Source organism: Marmota flaviventris, chromosome 4 (genome assembly GCF_047511675.1).
Source record: "Marmota flaviventris isolate mMarFla1 chromosome 4, mMarFla1.hap1, whole genome shotgun sequence".
NCBI lineage: Eukaryota > Metazoa > Chordata > Mammalia > Rodentia > Sciuridae > Marmota > Marmota flaviventris.
The window spans coordinates 15,508,421-15,523,231 of NC_092501.1; the positions used below are offsets into that span (position 1 = coordinate 15,508,421).

Here is a 14,811-nt window from a genome sequence, read left to right on the forward strand (position 1 = left end):
TACCAACTCACCTTTGATTATTTAATTTTCATAACAATCTCATGTGGTAGGTTTTCTTATATTGATTTTTATAGATGAGAAAATAAGTTCAGGAAAATGTCTAAGGCCCCACTTTTTGCAAGGCCAGAATTTAGACCTGGGATTTCTGGGTTCCAAAGCCCATCTCTCCACTCTGGGATACATAGTGGGCTGGGGCAAGTGGTCCAGTCATAGTAATAAAAGGAAAAATTAAACAAGTGTATATAAGCCCAAGGTAGAAGAGGTTAATTTCAAGTGTAGAGATCTACCTTTGTTTATTTCAGATTCACCTTTTGCCTTAAATGTAGTTATTAAATCTGCCTTGGAATTTGGCAAAAATCCCATTGTAACCAGGTACAGTGGCTCACTTCTGTAATCCCAGCAGCTTGGGAGGCTGAGGTAGGAGGATTGCAAGTCCAAGGCCAGCCTCAGTACTTTAATGAGGCCCTAAGCAACTTGGCAAGACCCAGTTGCAAAATAAAAAATAAAGGGGGGAGGGGAGCTAAGGATGTGACTCAGTGGTTAAGTGCCCCTGGGTTCAATCCCTGGTACAAAAAAATTTATATAGATATATATATTTAATGTATATTTTGTGCAGACATGTTATTCTCTTGGTTTGTAAAAGTACTGTGTTGCATGCTTAGTTTACATTCAGCTAAGAAATATTAGAAATATTTTATTTATATATATATCCCACTGTAGTATCTTTTAATAACATACAGGACTATTTACTTAGGGGCCTAATACAAGTGAAGCAAGATAAGGAATGATATAGTGGTATTAGTACAACAAAGTTGACTTTATTTGCAAAGATTTAGGATGTTCCCTAGTTCTGATGGCTGTGTGACCTTGATCTTGGTGCAGCAGTTATTTGGCCTCTGAACCTCATTTGTTCATCATAAATGAAGAAGAATTATGTCACCTATTTCAAAGGATCAAAGAAAAAACAATTAAATATTGTGTATTAAAGCACACCATAGAAGAGCCACTCCAAGGATTCACAGCAACTATACCAGGTCCCTGGTTTTTTTCTCCACTTCTCATATGATTTTGAGCAAGTTACTTCATTTCTCTGCAGTTGACTTTCCCTTCTTGTCCAAATAGTATTTCCTCTGAAGACAGAGAAATGATGATTAGATGAGAAAGCTATTTTAAAAATCCCTTTGAAAATGTTTTAAATCTTCAAACAGGGCTGGGGGCATAGTTCAGTGGTAGAATTCTTGCTTGACATGCTCAAAGCCCTGGGTTCAATCCCCAGCATGACAAAAACAAATAATAAATAAAGTCTTCATCCAATTGTTAATAATTGAATACCACATATGTACATTGGACCATCTCTACCTGCAGATATATTTTGCTTTGGAGAAAAAAGTCCATATTTTTAAACAGCTTCCAGGGAGAATCTGGGCCTCCAGGCAGGAATGAAAACATGTGCACCCTCATTGGTCAAGACTTGGTCTGGAAGTGTAGCTCGGTGGTAGAGCACTAGCCAAGCTACGGGTTTGGTCCGGAACAGTGGATTCTGCTTCTGGTTAGGTCTTTACCCCTCCCCTGCCCTGCCCTGTTGGTCTGTTTTAGTTTTTAAGTCACCCTGTCTGTTTATTGAGCAGTGGTTAATATACCACAAGGCATGTCATCATAAGCGTGCAGTTGATCAGGACGTGTCTACAGCTGTGCGGTCACCCCACAGCGCAGTTCGACTGCCCATCTGCAGTCAATCCTCCTCCTACCCATTCTCAGCAGCCACTTGTCTCCTTTATCTCTCGTTAGTTTGCCTTCTCTAGAAATTTTGTATCTGTGGAATCATGGAACGTGTATATAGCCTTTTGTGTCTGCCTTCTTTCATAAATATGCTGATTTGCCTGTTTCATTGCACATATGAATGGGTTGGGAGCATTCCGTTGTTTGAATGTCTTCACCAGTGGAGTGCATTGGGGTTGTTTCTGGATGGGGGCTGTTAGGAATAGCGCTGCTGCGACATTTCCCACGTAGGCCTTTGTGCGGATGTGCTATTTCTCTCGGTTTGGAGAAGTTCTGTGTTGCATGGTTTGCTTACAATCGGCTTTTTAAATCCCTGCCTGAGAGGTTTCCCGTGTAGCCGTGTCACTTTGCATTCCCAGGAGGAGCATGGGAGGGTTCCCCTTTTTCCATACCCTCCTTGACACATGGTGGGGTCCGTCTTCTTATGTTAGCCAGTGTAATTGTGTGTGGTGGTACTTCACTGTGGTTTTAATTTTACTTCCCTAATGACTAAAGATGTTTAAAATATTTCCATGTGTTTATTAGGCATTAACCTATCTCTTTGGTGAGAGTTGTCTTCTTCTTCTTCTTTTTTTTTTGCCTTTTCTTTTTTCGATGCTGGGGACCAAACGTATAGCTTGGCTAGTGCTCTACCACTGAGCTACACTTCCAGACCAAGTCTTTTGCTCATTTTGTAATTGGGTTGGTTGGCCTCTTAAAACTGAGTGGCAGACTTCTTTATATAATCTGAAGACAAATCCATTTTCAGATATATGATTTTTGAAAAATTTTTTTCTGATCTCTGTCAAGTCTTTCCTTTTTCTCCCTCTGTGTGTGTGTGTGTGTGTGTGTGTGTGTGTGTTGGGGTACTGGGGATTGAACCCAGGGATGCTTTACCAGTGAGCTACATTCCCAACCCTGTTTATTTTATTTTTTTTTTTTTTTGAGATAGAGTCTCACTAAGTTACTTAGGGCCTTACTAAGTTGCTGAGGCTGCCCTCAAACCTAAAATCCTCCCACTTTGGCCTCCCCAATTGCTAGGATAATAGGTGTATGCTACTGTGCCCCAGTCTGTTTTCTTGATGATATCTCTTTAAGATAAAGAGAATTTAATCCTGATAATATTCAGTTTATTGAGTTTTTAAAAATGGACTATGCTCTTGATATAATAACTAAGAAATATTTGCCTAAAAAAAATATTTACAAAGATTTTCCCCTATATTCTCATCTAGACATTTTATGGGCTTTGTTTTTTTCACTTTGGTCTATGAGCCATTTTGAGTTAATTTTTGTGTGTGGTGTGAGGTGGGGATGCAATTGCTATGGATATCCGGTTCTTCCAGCATCCCTTATAAGACAGACTGTTCCTTCCCCATCAACTTGCCTTGATACTTTATTGAAAATCAGTTGGCCAAGAACATGTGAAGTAAATTTCTGGACTCTCTATTCCACTGATCTATAAGTCTATTCCAATACCTAAACCATGCTATCTTGATTACTTACAGCTTTATAGTAACTTTCAAAATTAGATAGTTTAACATCTTCAACTTGGTCTTGTTCTTTTTTGCTCTTGGCCCTTTACATTGCCATATAAATGTTGGGATCAGCTTACGAAATTCTACATGCAATTCTGCTGAGGTTTTGATAAGGATTGCACTGAATCTGTAGAACACATTAAAGAGACTGGTAGTATCTTTTAGAGAGAGGTGCATTTACGGATAACATTTATTTAAATGGCATTGTTAAGAATTTAACTGCCTTAAAGTTTTTGCACCTTATCAGAAGGGGATGAGAAAGCAGCAGCCATCTGCAGAAAGCTGACATGCATTTGCCCTGGGATGCTGTGCCTTCTTTTATTCTTTATCTCCATTAAAAAAAGAGAGTTGCTGCTGTCGTAGGTTTTGAGCAGGTGGTCAAAGGGAACCAGAGGATTAGAGACTAATTTTCACTCTGAAGTATTCTATGCATCCTAACTCAGAAAAACAAGCTACACAGCCCATAAGCTCAGGGGGTTTGCAGCTGGAAGGCAGTGGGGCTGAAAGATGCTCTCATCTATGCAGATTAGCTTTGCACAGGCTTGCAAAAGCTGTCTGGGAGGACTGATTTATTCACCTTTGCCCAGGATGCAAACTTCAGGCCAAGGCATGCCCTCATTATCCTGCCTGTTCCTGATGCTACATCAGGAAAAAGGCTTCCGAAGCAGGTGAGTGTTCAGCTTGGAGATCAGGCCAGTCCAGTTGTAGCTGATACCTCTCCCAATTCAGCAGGGGAAAGTGGCTATAGAGAGGCTGAGTCAGCCTAAGCTGGAGCTGAACAGGAACTTGGGTGATTCCTGTCTCCCTCCCCACCCATGCACCTGTCACGTAAGCAGCACAGCCTTGCTCCTCCCTCTGGCTTGCTCATCTGCCTTCCGCTTTGGAGTTTTGATTCCATTCAGACTGGCATTTTCCTAGTTCGTAATGATCTATATAGATTAATTTGGGGGTTTATAAAATTTTTTAGTTGTCAATGGACCTTTATTTTATGTATTTATATGCGGTGCTGAGAGTCAAACCCAGTGCCTCACACTTGCTAGGCAAGCACTCTGCCACTGAGCCATAACCCCAGCCCCCTTATAAAATTTTATTAAAAGAAGCTAATTTATGGGTCCCACCTTAGAACCATTGAATGCAAAGGTTCTTGAGTTGTTTCCAATAAAGTTAGAATACTGAGTTTTTGCTGATCCATGAACCAAAGCTATGTTTAGGGCAGTCTTAGTAACCGGAAAACAGAAAGCAATTTGTTTATTCCTTTGAGGATTCTAAGCTCCATCTCTGAATCAAGTTAGATCTTTTAAAAAAAACTACAAAGGGAGCCTTGATTGTGTAACTTCTCCTATGGAAGTGACTTCATGCAGTGGTCTTTCAGTGCCACACCCTTGGTAGTTCTGAAGGGTCTCTGTGAGAAACAACCTGAACCCATTCTACCATCAGGGAAATTACTATTGAAGATATTTTTTGGTTTCATAATTGAAGGTCCCCAACTGAGAATCCCTTTGGTCTTGTGGGAAGCAGTGATCAGACATGGGGACCTAGAGTTGAAGCCTGGCTCTTCCTTCTGGAAGCACTGGGGGCTTTGGTTTAGTTTCCTTTCCTGTGGAGTAAGACTGTAAAATGTCACCTATGTTATAAAGTTATTGTGAGACAAGTCACTGAAGGTACCTGGCATAGTGCCTGGCACAGAACAAAGACTTATGGAACTTCCGCCTACGGTGACTGCTATTGATTTAGAGTCAAGAAAGCTTGCCTCTCTGGTGACAGTTTTTCAGGCAGTGAGACTTTTGTGTCCCATTATTCTCCTTTTCTGGCTTCAATACCAAGAGACTCAAATTACAATAAGTATATTGGTAGTCTCTGAAGTTTTAAGGTTTTGATTAATTGTTCTTGAACCTTGGCCTTCTCTAGTAAGCCTCTGCAAGTGTTTTCAGAAGAAGGCAGGCAGAGCTCTAAATGAGTAAAGGTTGACCTCAGGGATATAAGCTGGGGTAGAGTACTCCAAGAGGAAGAGGGTGAAGAGAAGCTAAGGACAGTTTGCAGTCAGGAGCTCAGCGGGTTATCAGATAGCAGATTGTCCAGGGAAGGTCTCCATGATCACAGTTCTCTTTCTCTGTGCCCAGTAGACCCAGGGCTCAATCGAGCCCTCAGAATTTGTCCTGACTCTCAGACACTAGGGAGTTATTTGTTAAGCTCCACTCCTTACCATCAATAATGTCCTTTCTTTATCTTAATAGCTTTCTGTGAACACGACCCTGTGAGTGTATAGCAGTGTGTGATTTTATACAGAAACATAGAATTTTATAGCTGAATGGGAGTTGAAATTATCTGGTCCAGCACTTTTTTCACATTTTTCAGATAAGGGTCCTGGAGTTTGGAGAGGGTAAGTACTGACATACTTGAGACCCCATAGCAAGTTAGAGGATAATACTCAAAGCTCCTAATTTAAATCATAGAGTCCTTTCCTTATACCTGGTTTCCATAAGGAATTCAGAGCCGCTTTCTCCCCTTGCAGACAATAGGTTTCATCAAACATTTGGTGTCTTAACACTGAATTTTGCCTTAGAGGAGATAGTATTTCCCCAGAATTCTAGATTGTGGGCTGAAGTTCACACTTTAAATTAGAAATTAACCAAACAGTGTTAATAACCAGAAACATCTGATTCAACCAGTGCTATTAAAAACAAGCACATTTTAGCACTTTAAATGTATAGGCAGGTGCTTTGTAAAACTCAGCTAAATAGGCAAATCATTTATGAGCTGAGCGTCAGCCAGAATGTGGTCTTTTGCCATGTGCATTTAATATGTGGGAATGCAGAAAATGAGATTAGGAGTATTTTGAGTGGCAAGGTGCAAAGATGGACAGAGAATAGTGAGGGTCATCACTCTGGCAAGCTCTGGCCTCTCAGAATGTGGCTAGAGCTGCAGGTTGTGTGCCAACAGTCACCTGTCACAACAAGGCCCTACTGTGCTTCACAGGTTAGTCATCAAGAGATGACTAACCTTCCGGCAGGGAATCATGTTTCTCATCTCTCCTTGTGGGTGCTAGTTAATCTTTCATTTTGCTCATGATCTGAAAGACTTTTCCTTCTTCTAAAAATGACACTAGTTTAAATAACTGATTCAGCTACATCCAGTTCTGGGTGGTTGGTTTTAGCCAGTGTCTTCAGGTCTTTTCAGCTTTTCCAGGCCCAAGAATTATCACGGTTGCTGGTGTAAAGAGAAATGAAGCAGAGTGGGGCTCACCCATGAGAAGGAGGGGCTCCCTTGTCCTTGAGCCCCTGACCCCACAGCCCTCTAGGCCTGCACTGTTCCAGAAGCAGAAAGACTCTCGGAAGCTCTCAGACTGCCTGTGGCCCTGAATTTCTGGATGTGACATGAATTTGTTGATGTGTTCAGAATCTTGGGATAAAGCAAGTGCATGGGTCAAGACAGCTGTCCTTGGCAGTGTGATGGTTTTATTTCTTAGCAGGGTTTGTGCTAATGATTCCATCCATCTTGTGTGACAGTTGACCCAACATACTAACTCTCCTATGCCTGTGTTTGGGAAAAGTGCATCTGTATAGCCACACTCACAAGTCTTAGGAATGGCCCTGAGACCATCTCTGCACAGAGAGCTAGTAGATTGTCATATTCACCACCACCACCATCATCATTATTATTATGTGCAGTACATCACACCATTTTCAAAATGTCACTCAGTTCTTCATCCAGTGACAATGTAAGGCAGTTACAGCAGTGGAGTATTGTACGGTTATTGATACTATTGAAGAACATACCCTCCACTTCTAACTGCATGACCACAAGCAAGTTGCTAAACCTCTCCAGACCTCATATGTCAGGTAGGGGTAATCACAGTTCTGTCCGCTTCAGGTGATCGTGGCAGATTCACTAAATGTTTATGAAGTATGTAAAACAGTAACAGACACCAAAGAAGCCCAATAAAAAGTTCATTTTTATTAGTTTCATCTCTTCTCTGCAATAGAAGTTCCGAGTCTGTGATTTGCCTAAAATCATATTTCAGTACAGACTGAGGTGAAAACTCAAGCCCAGGTGTTGTGACTCTAGGGGTCATGTGCTCTTGCCTCTAGGTCCTATTACAGAGTAACATGAAAACACATTCCTGTTGTCAGCAGCTGAGATGATACAAAAGGCTGCTCTTTGCCCATTCCTACCTCTCTCCCCAGAGGTAACCATAGCACACTAATTGGTTGACATTCTTCTCTCTTCTCCATGCCTGGATACTCATAAAAAACCATATACACATAGTATGTCCCTCTCATATGAAAAATGGCAACACTGCCGGCCTTGGAAGACTGATCAGGGGTTTATGTAAGTATTTTCAAGCACTTATCATGGCACCAAGAAAGATGTTAGGGTCCTTTATGTATAGAGATTTTTGGGTTTTGTGCATTAATTAGTCAGTATTTGTCTTTATTGTTTCTGGGTTTTTCCTTGCTTAGGAAAGCCTTCCTATCCCACGTTTATTGACAGAGCCTTCTATATATTCTTCTTATACTGCTTTAATCTTGTTTCTACTTTTAGTTTTATAAGTTCTTTGAAATTTGTTTTAGTGTAGTTATGATTTAGGAATCTAGATTTATTTTTCTGTAAGTGGAGAACCAATTGTCTTCATCACTTTATTATTATTATTTATTGATATTATTTTGGTGTGCAGGAGATCAAACCCACATGCTAGGCAAGTGCCCTGCCACTAAACTATCATCATTTATTGAATAATCTATTCCTTTAGTGTATTTGAAATACCAAAGTTAACATACTAAATGCTCTTGTATGTATGAGTATAAAATTGGTCTTCTGTTCCATTGATTTTTTCCCCCCTGATATTTAAGTACTTTAATTATTTTAGACTTAGAAAATAATCTTATATCAGGAAAGGAAAATTCCCTCTCTTTGGTGCTCTCTTTTTGAAAAAATGTCTTTGTATTTTTGTGCATTCTTTTTCTTCCATATGAATTTATGGGAAAAGGCCATATGTCAAGGAAACCTATGGCTCCCCCCTCCCTCCCTTTCCAAAGGAAACTCCTCTGAGAATTTTTTTTTAAATTTTTATTGTTGGTTGTTCAAAACATTACATAGTTCTTGATATATCATATTTCACACTTTGATTCAAGTGGGTTATGAACTCCCATTTTTACCCCGTATACAGATTGCAGAATCACATCAGTTACATATCCATTGATTTACATATTGCCATACTAGTGTCTGTTGTATTCTGCTGCCTTTCCTATCCTCTACTATCCCCCCCTCCCCTCCCCTCCCCTCCCCTCCCCTCCCCTCTCCTCTCCTCCCCTCTTCTCTCTCTACCCCCTCTACTGTCATTCATTTCTCCCCCTTGTATTTTTTTCCCTTTCCCCTCACTTCCTCTTGTATGTAATTTTGTATAACCCTGAGTGTCTCCTTCCATTTCCATGCAATTTCCCTTCTCTCTCCCTTTCCCTCCCACCTCTCATCCCTGTTTAATGTTAATCTTCTTCTCATGCTCTTCCTCCCTACTCTGTTCTTAGTTACTCTCCTTATATCAAAGAAGACATTTGGCATTTGTTTTTTAGGGATTGGCTAGCTTCACTTAGCATAATCTGCTCTAATGCCATCCATTTCCCTGCAAATTCTATGATTTTGTCATTTTTTAATGCAGAGTAATACTCCATTGTGTATAAATGCCACATTTTTTTTTATCCATTCGTCTATTGAAGGGCATCTAGGTTGGTTCCACAGTCTTGCTATTGTGAATTGTGCTGCTGTGAACATCGATGTAGCAGTGTCCCTGTAGCATGCTCTTTTTAGGTCTTTAGGGAATAGACTGAGAAGGGGAATAGCTGGGTCAAATGGTGGTTCCATTCCCAGCTTTCCAAGAAATCTCCATACTGCTTTCCAAATTGGCTGCACCAATTTGCAGTCCCACCAGCAATGTACAAGTGTACCCTTTTCCCCACATCCTCGCCAGCACTTGTTGTTGTTTGACTTCATAATGGCTGCCAATCTTACTGGAGTGAGATGGTATCTTAGGGTGGTTTTGATTTGCATTTCTCTGACTGCTAGAGATGGTGAGAATTTTTTCATGTACTTGTTGATTGATTGTATGTCCTCCTCTGAGAAGTGTCTGTTCAGGTCCTTGGCCCATTTGTTGATTGGGTTATTTGTTATCTTATTGTCTAATTTTTTGAGTTCTTTGTATACTCTGGATATTAGGGCTCTATCTGAAGTGTGAGGAGTAAATATTTGTTCCCAGGATGTAGGCTCCCTATTTACCTCTCTTATTGTTTCTTTTGCTGAGAAAAAACTTTTTAGTTTGAGTAAGTCCCATTTGTTGATTCTAGTTATTAACTCTTGTGCTATGGGTGTCCTATTGAGGAATTTGTATTAAAAATTCATTGCATTAACAGGTTCATTTTAAATAAATCAATATCTTCATAATATTTAATTTTCCCATCCAGAAATATTACATGTTTCTGTTTAGGCCTTTTATATCCATTAGTTAAGCTCTATAATTTATTCCTTATATAGATTTTTTTTGGTGGGGATACCAGGGATCCAACTCAGGGACACTTGACCACTGAGCCACATCCCCAGCCCTATTTTGTATTTTATTCAGAGATAGGGTCTCATTGAGTTGCTTAGCACCTCACTAAGTAGCTGAGGCTGGCTTTGAACTCTCAGTCCTCCTGCCTCAGCCTCCTGAGTTGCTGGGATTACAGGCATGTGCCACCACGCCCTGCATCTTTATACAGATCTTACATTGGAGGGTTTACTTGTTGCTATTACAAACGAAGACCTGTTTTCCCATTACATTTAATTCTTTTATGATTTTTTAATCCAGTCACTTAACTGAACTCTTCTATTAGTGATAACTATATTTATTTATTTATTTTTTGACTTATCACATTAGCTAAGACCCAAACAATGTAGAAATGGTATCGGTGAACTTTGTCTTCTTTCTATCTGTAATGAGTGTACTTCTAATGTCTCACTATTAAATATTGATAAAGACATTTTATCTGCCCAGAGAAGTTTCTTTCTATTCCTAGTTTACTGAAGGGTGTACTTTTTATTGCAAACTATACCAGATTCCTAGCAAGGACCCTTTATTCTTTCACCTACGTTGTTCCTGAGAATCCAGGGATTGTCCAAACCAACTTGGACCTCAGTACTGAGGTCCTAGCTGAGCCAGCCTGTTTAGAACTAAAGTCTTCTTCCTTGTTCCTTTCACTTACATTTGATACCAGATATCTTTTTTTTTAAGTATTTATTTTTTTAGTTGCACAAAGTACCTTTATTTTATTAATTTTTTTAATGTGGTGCTGAGGATTGAACCCAGGGCTTCACACTTGCTAGGCAAGCGCTCTCCTGCTGAGCCCCAGCCCCAAACCAGATGTCTTCAGGGCAGGAGCTACTTCATTGCTTCTCTTACTTCTCACACCCCCTGCCGCAATTACCACCCACTACACCCACACGACGGAATGAGATGGACATCATTACCCTAGGTACACGTATGAAGACACGAATGGTGTGACTCTGCTTTGTGTACTACCAGAGACATGAAAAAGTGTGCTCCATTTGTGTACTATGAATCTAAATGCATTCTGCTATCATAACAAATTAGAACAAATTAATGAATGAATGAATTTTTAAAAACACAAAATAAATAATTAAAAAAAATGAAAAGCAAGTGGACAAGAATACCTTTTCTGGGATTTTCTGGCAGGCACCAGTGAAAAGATGTCATTTCTAGCTTTAATTTAAAGAACTTTCTTTCTGGCTTGGATCATCTTGAAGAGCTGACAACATCTCATGCTCTGGTTGCCAAGGGGCTTTTGTAGTTCCTGCAGGAGGGTGTGAGAATGAAATCTCAACCTGACCTCTAATTTCCTGTTGGGGTTTCACGCAGGTTCAGAAGCAGGAAGTAGCCATAACTTTCTCAGTGCTGTCTTTGCATGTGGTTTAGATGGGTGGGGGGGGGATTCATAGTTGATTGATAAAAATGTTTTAATGACAAAATACATTTGATAATTTTTAGATGGTGAAGATTTTTTTGCTAAGCTTGAATGAAAGTATTGTGGTTTTGTCTAGCTTGCATTTGAAGCATGACTTTAATGTGACTTGTCACCTGTCTAGAGAATTGTCCCTGTGTCCAGTGACACTTTGCTTTGGGGTAGTCAACACTTACAGTGATGACATCTGTCGTATTTAAGTATGTGAAATGCCAGAGAATAATGCAGAGCTACCTCAGTAATGTGCTTCCTCAGAAAACTCTTAACATAAGACCTTGGCAAAAGATTACTGAAGGCAGCATAGGAGAGAATTTGGGTTCCTTCTGTGTAAAAAGCAGTGAATGATGTCTTTTACGATGGTGTTTCTTGCCTTGATGCATGCTGGGTAGATTTTATCATTTCTCATGTTTAAGCCAGGAAAGCAAGAACACATTAAGTATAAAGATCACTTATTTTTTATTGCTTTCATATAAACTGACATTAGCTTCCAACATGAATTCTGTGTTCTTGCTTTTGAGGTGGGGTTTTTGGGAGATGGCATCAACTCATCTCAGGCATATGGTGTGTAACTGGCAATGATCCAGGCAAGTCCAGGACAGGAGAGAATTGGAAGCCAAAACTCCTGAGGGGCAAGGCAGCCCTATTGTGGCAGGAACAAGTAGCTGGCCTTCGGGACTTTCTAGTTCCAGCGAGGTCGAGGTCAGCTTTTTCACATATAGGGCTGTTGCTGTGGGGAGTTTGGTCAGTCAATTATTTTCCATATCTCAGCATCTTCTCTTTTCTTCTGAATCCAAAAAAGAGCCTGGAGCCATGTCAAGGAGCCGGCTAAATGTCCCTGCCTTTTCTCTTGCAGGCAGGTGACAAACATTATCACCCCAGCTGTGCACGATGCAGCAGATGCAACCAGATGTTCACAGAAGGAGAAGAGATGTATCTTCAAGGTAAGGTGGACTCTTTCCCACTCAGGGAGAGAAAGCCTTCTGTGTTTGTTGGATTGTTTTTAGAGAAGGAGGCATTTTATTAGCTGAGAAGCTACCCAAATCCAATACAAATGCGGCCAGAAGTTACCTCATCTGTTAGCTTTAATCAGCCAAGCAGTTGCTTGCTGGCTGGGAGCCCCTGGGGCTGTTAACAAATGAGCTGAGTGTGTTGCTGCTTGGAAAGAATGAATAAGATTCCATGTTCCATAAGAGGGAAGAGTGGCAGTCAGCAATTCCTCCCCCACCTCTCCTCAGGAATATGTTTGGGAAACAGAAGATCGAAGGAGAGAAAGCTTTCTAGAAATTTCTAGAAGTGTCCCTTATTTGGTGGCTCCTTTTCCTTTTCTCCTTTCACTGTCCTGTGAGGATGGTCTGAAGTCTCCCAGCATGCTCTTCTCTGGCTTTCCAGAAGAAAAGCTCACGTTTGATGCATTTCCTCACAGACACATTTCATCCTGTTCAAACAGTACAGTTCTCCTATCAAAATAGAGAATGAACAAGCACACAGGCAAAGTCCCTACACAAGAAACGGAGACGTTTCTGGTGACAAGGAAATACTCCTTTCCAGGGAGTCCTTAGATTTTTCTTAATTGAAAATAATTTTGAGGAATGTTCCCAGTGTGAAACGATGATCCATCTTTATTTTCTCCCAAATCCCAAAGCCTCTCAGAGAGGATTTAGGTGCAGATTCTCTACCAGCCAAACAGCACCATCTGCACAAACATTTTACTATTTTTATCTTTAAAAAGAGTCATTAATTAGACAAGGTTCATCAGGAAAATTAGCGAGAACTGTAAGAGCGGTTGCTTATTCAGTTCTGATAATTGCTGGGTCTCGGTTCCCCTGCCTCTTCTTCACTCCCCTTTACACATAACACCATGCGACTGTTTAATGAATGGTTTGCTTTGCTCTCTCGATTTTCTTTCTGTGCAACTAAAAGACTGTAGAAATGATTTTCGAGGGTTAAAGGACCGTCTTGGCTATTCCCTCAAAAATTGCTGGCAAGGCGAGAAATGGACAACCCAGTGTCATTTCAGCTTTAGAGTGATCACTCTGAAAAATTGCAGTGGAAAACACCACCGAATGCTGAAGGGCCTCATGGGAACGCAAGTGACAAGCACTGCATCTGTGGTCTCATGGGGGCTTCATAGGACACGTGTTCCCAAGGACAGGCTGTACAGCTATAGTGGCAATAGGCAGGTGTCGCTTTGCATTTTTCTGCACAAAGCAGATCGATTCCCCATGTGGTCTCTGGGCCTGCTTTTAGATTTTGGTGTGTCACTTACTCCCAGGACAGACACAGGAGTACACGTCAACCTATGTCTGCTCGGGTGCAGTTCTGCACGTCCACAGCGGCTCTGGAAGCTGAACGCAGGAGGGTGGTTTCAAGTTGTGCACAAATATAGCACATTTACAAGATGGGCTACCTTCAGAATTCCAGGGATTGTTCTACATCTCTGGAGTTGTGCTGTGGTACCCTTTGCCTGCCCTCTCCGCACATCCTTGAAGAATGAGCAGTTTCATCTTTCTCAGCATCTGAGAGTCACATTGCTGGTGTGTCTGACCTCTGGAGAACAATGCTGCCATTGTGTGCAGACTGTGTTCCGGCCAGTGCCCCCCCTCAGCAGCACCTTCACAGCAAAGGTTCTCCCAGCCTGGGCCTGACCTCGGCTCTCCACATTAAGAGATTTCCTGTGCTTTGTAGTTAGCCTTTGAGCCAGAGTTAGTGCTGAAGGGACCCGTGTGTCTGTCTGGGGTTTGCTTGTTTGGTTTACTTTCTTTCTTTTTTTTTATTTTTGGCTCTGGGAGAAGCAAGGTAGAGGTGATTTTTAAACAGTTTACAGTTTTCTTCTGGTATGGAATATATTTCCTTGTCATTAATTGAATATTATTTTAGCTCAGTGGTATAAAGCAATTTAGGTCAGTTTAATATGGTGACTTTTCAAGTACACAGAGGTTATGCTTAAATCAAGACTGAAGCTATAAAATGCAGAAAGATTGATGTTCCTGCTGAGACTGTTATGTGTGTCAATTTCTCACTACTTTCCACTTAGAAAAAGATTGACTTGGGTTTTTTAAGTACTCAGACTCTTCTGCTGCTCCCGATATCTGAACAAACTCTTAGGTGGACGTGGAACTTGCATAGTGGTATAAATGGCCCATACTTATATAGTACATGTATGGTCTATACAATCATATGTCAGGCCCTGGATTCTGGAGATAAGAGCTTTCTTTAAGAGGTAAGTGTTTTGCTTAATTCTGTGCTGTGGGTTCTACCCATGAAAGTACTTCATAGTCTGAGAAACTATTGATCCAGGTATAAGAAATAACACCAAAATAGTTGTGTGACTAGTTTAAAACCGAAACTTTAAAAAAAAAGTTAATTAAGCGGTTGCAGGATTCATAATGTAATTTTAACCTGGCTGTCAGTTATTTTAATTTCCTGCTTCAGGATAGGTGACTATAGAATTGGGTCAATGAGAATTTAGTGAGTTTTACTTCTGGATCTTCTATATACAAACTATCTAT

At 40.7% G+C, this 14,811-nt stretch overlaps 1 protein-coding gene across 6 annotated transcripts in view; it reads left to right on the plus strand.

Annotated features, from left to right (window-relative positions):
- Ablim1 (actin binding LIM protein 1) overlaps positions 1-14,811 on the plus strand; it is a 279,926-nt gene that overhangs the window by 216,700 nt on the left and 48,415 nt on the right. For all 6 annotated transcript variants that reach the window (XM_071610879.1, XM_071610882.1, XM_071610880.1 and 3 more), the window contains one exon: positions 12,156-12,243. In XM_071610879.1, the coding sequence (XP_071466980.1) occupies positions 12,156-12,243 (88 nt within the window). The remainder of the gene's footprint in view (positions 1-12,155; positions 12,244-14,811) is intronic.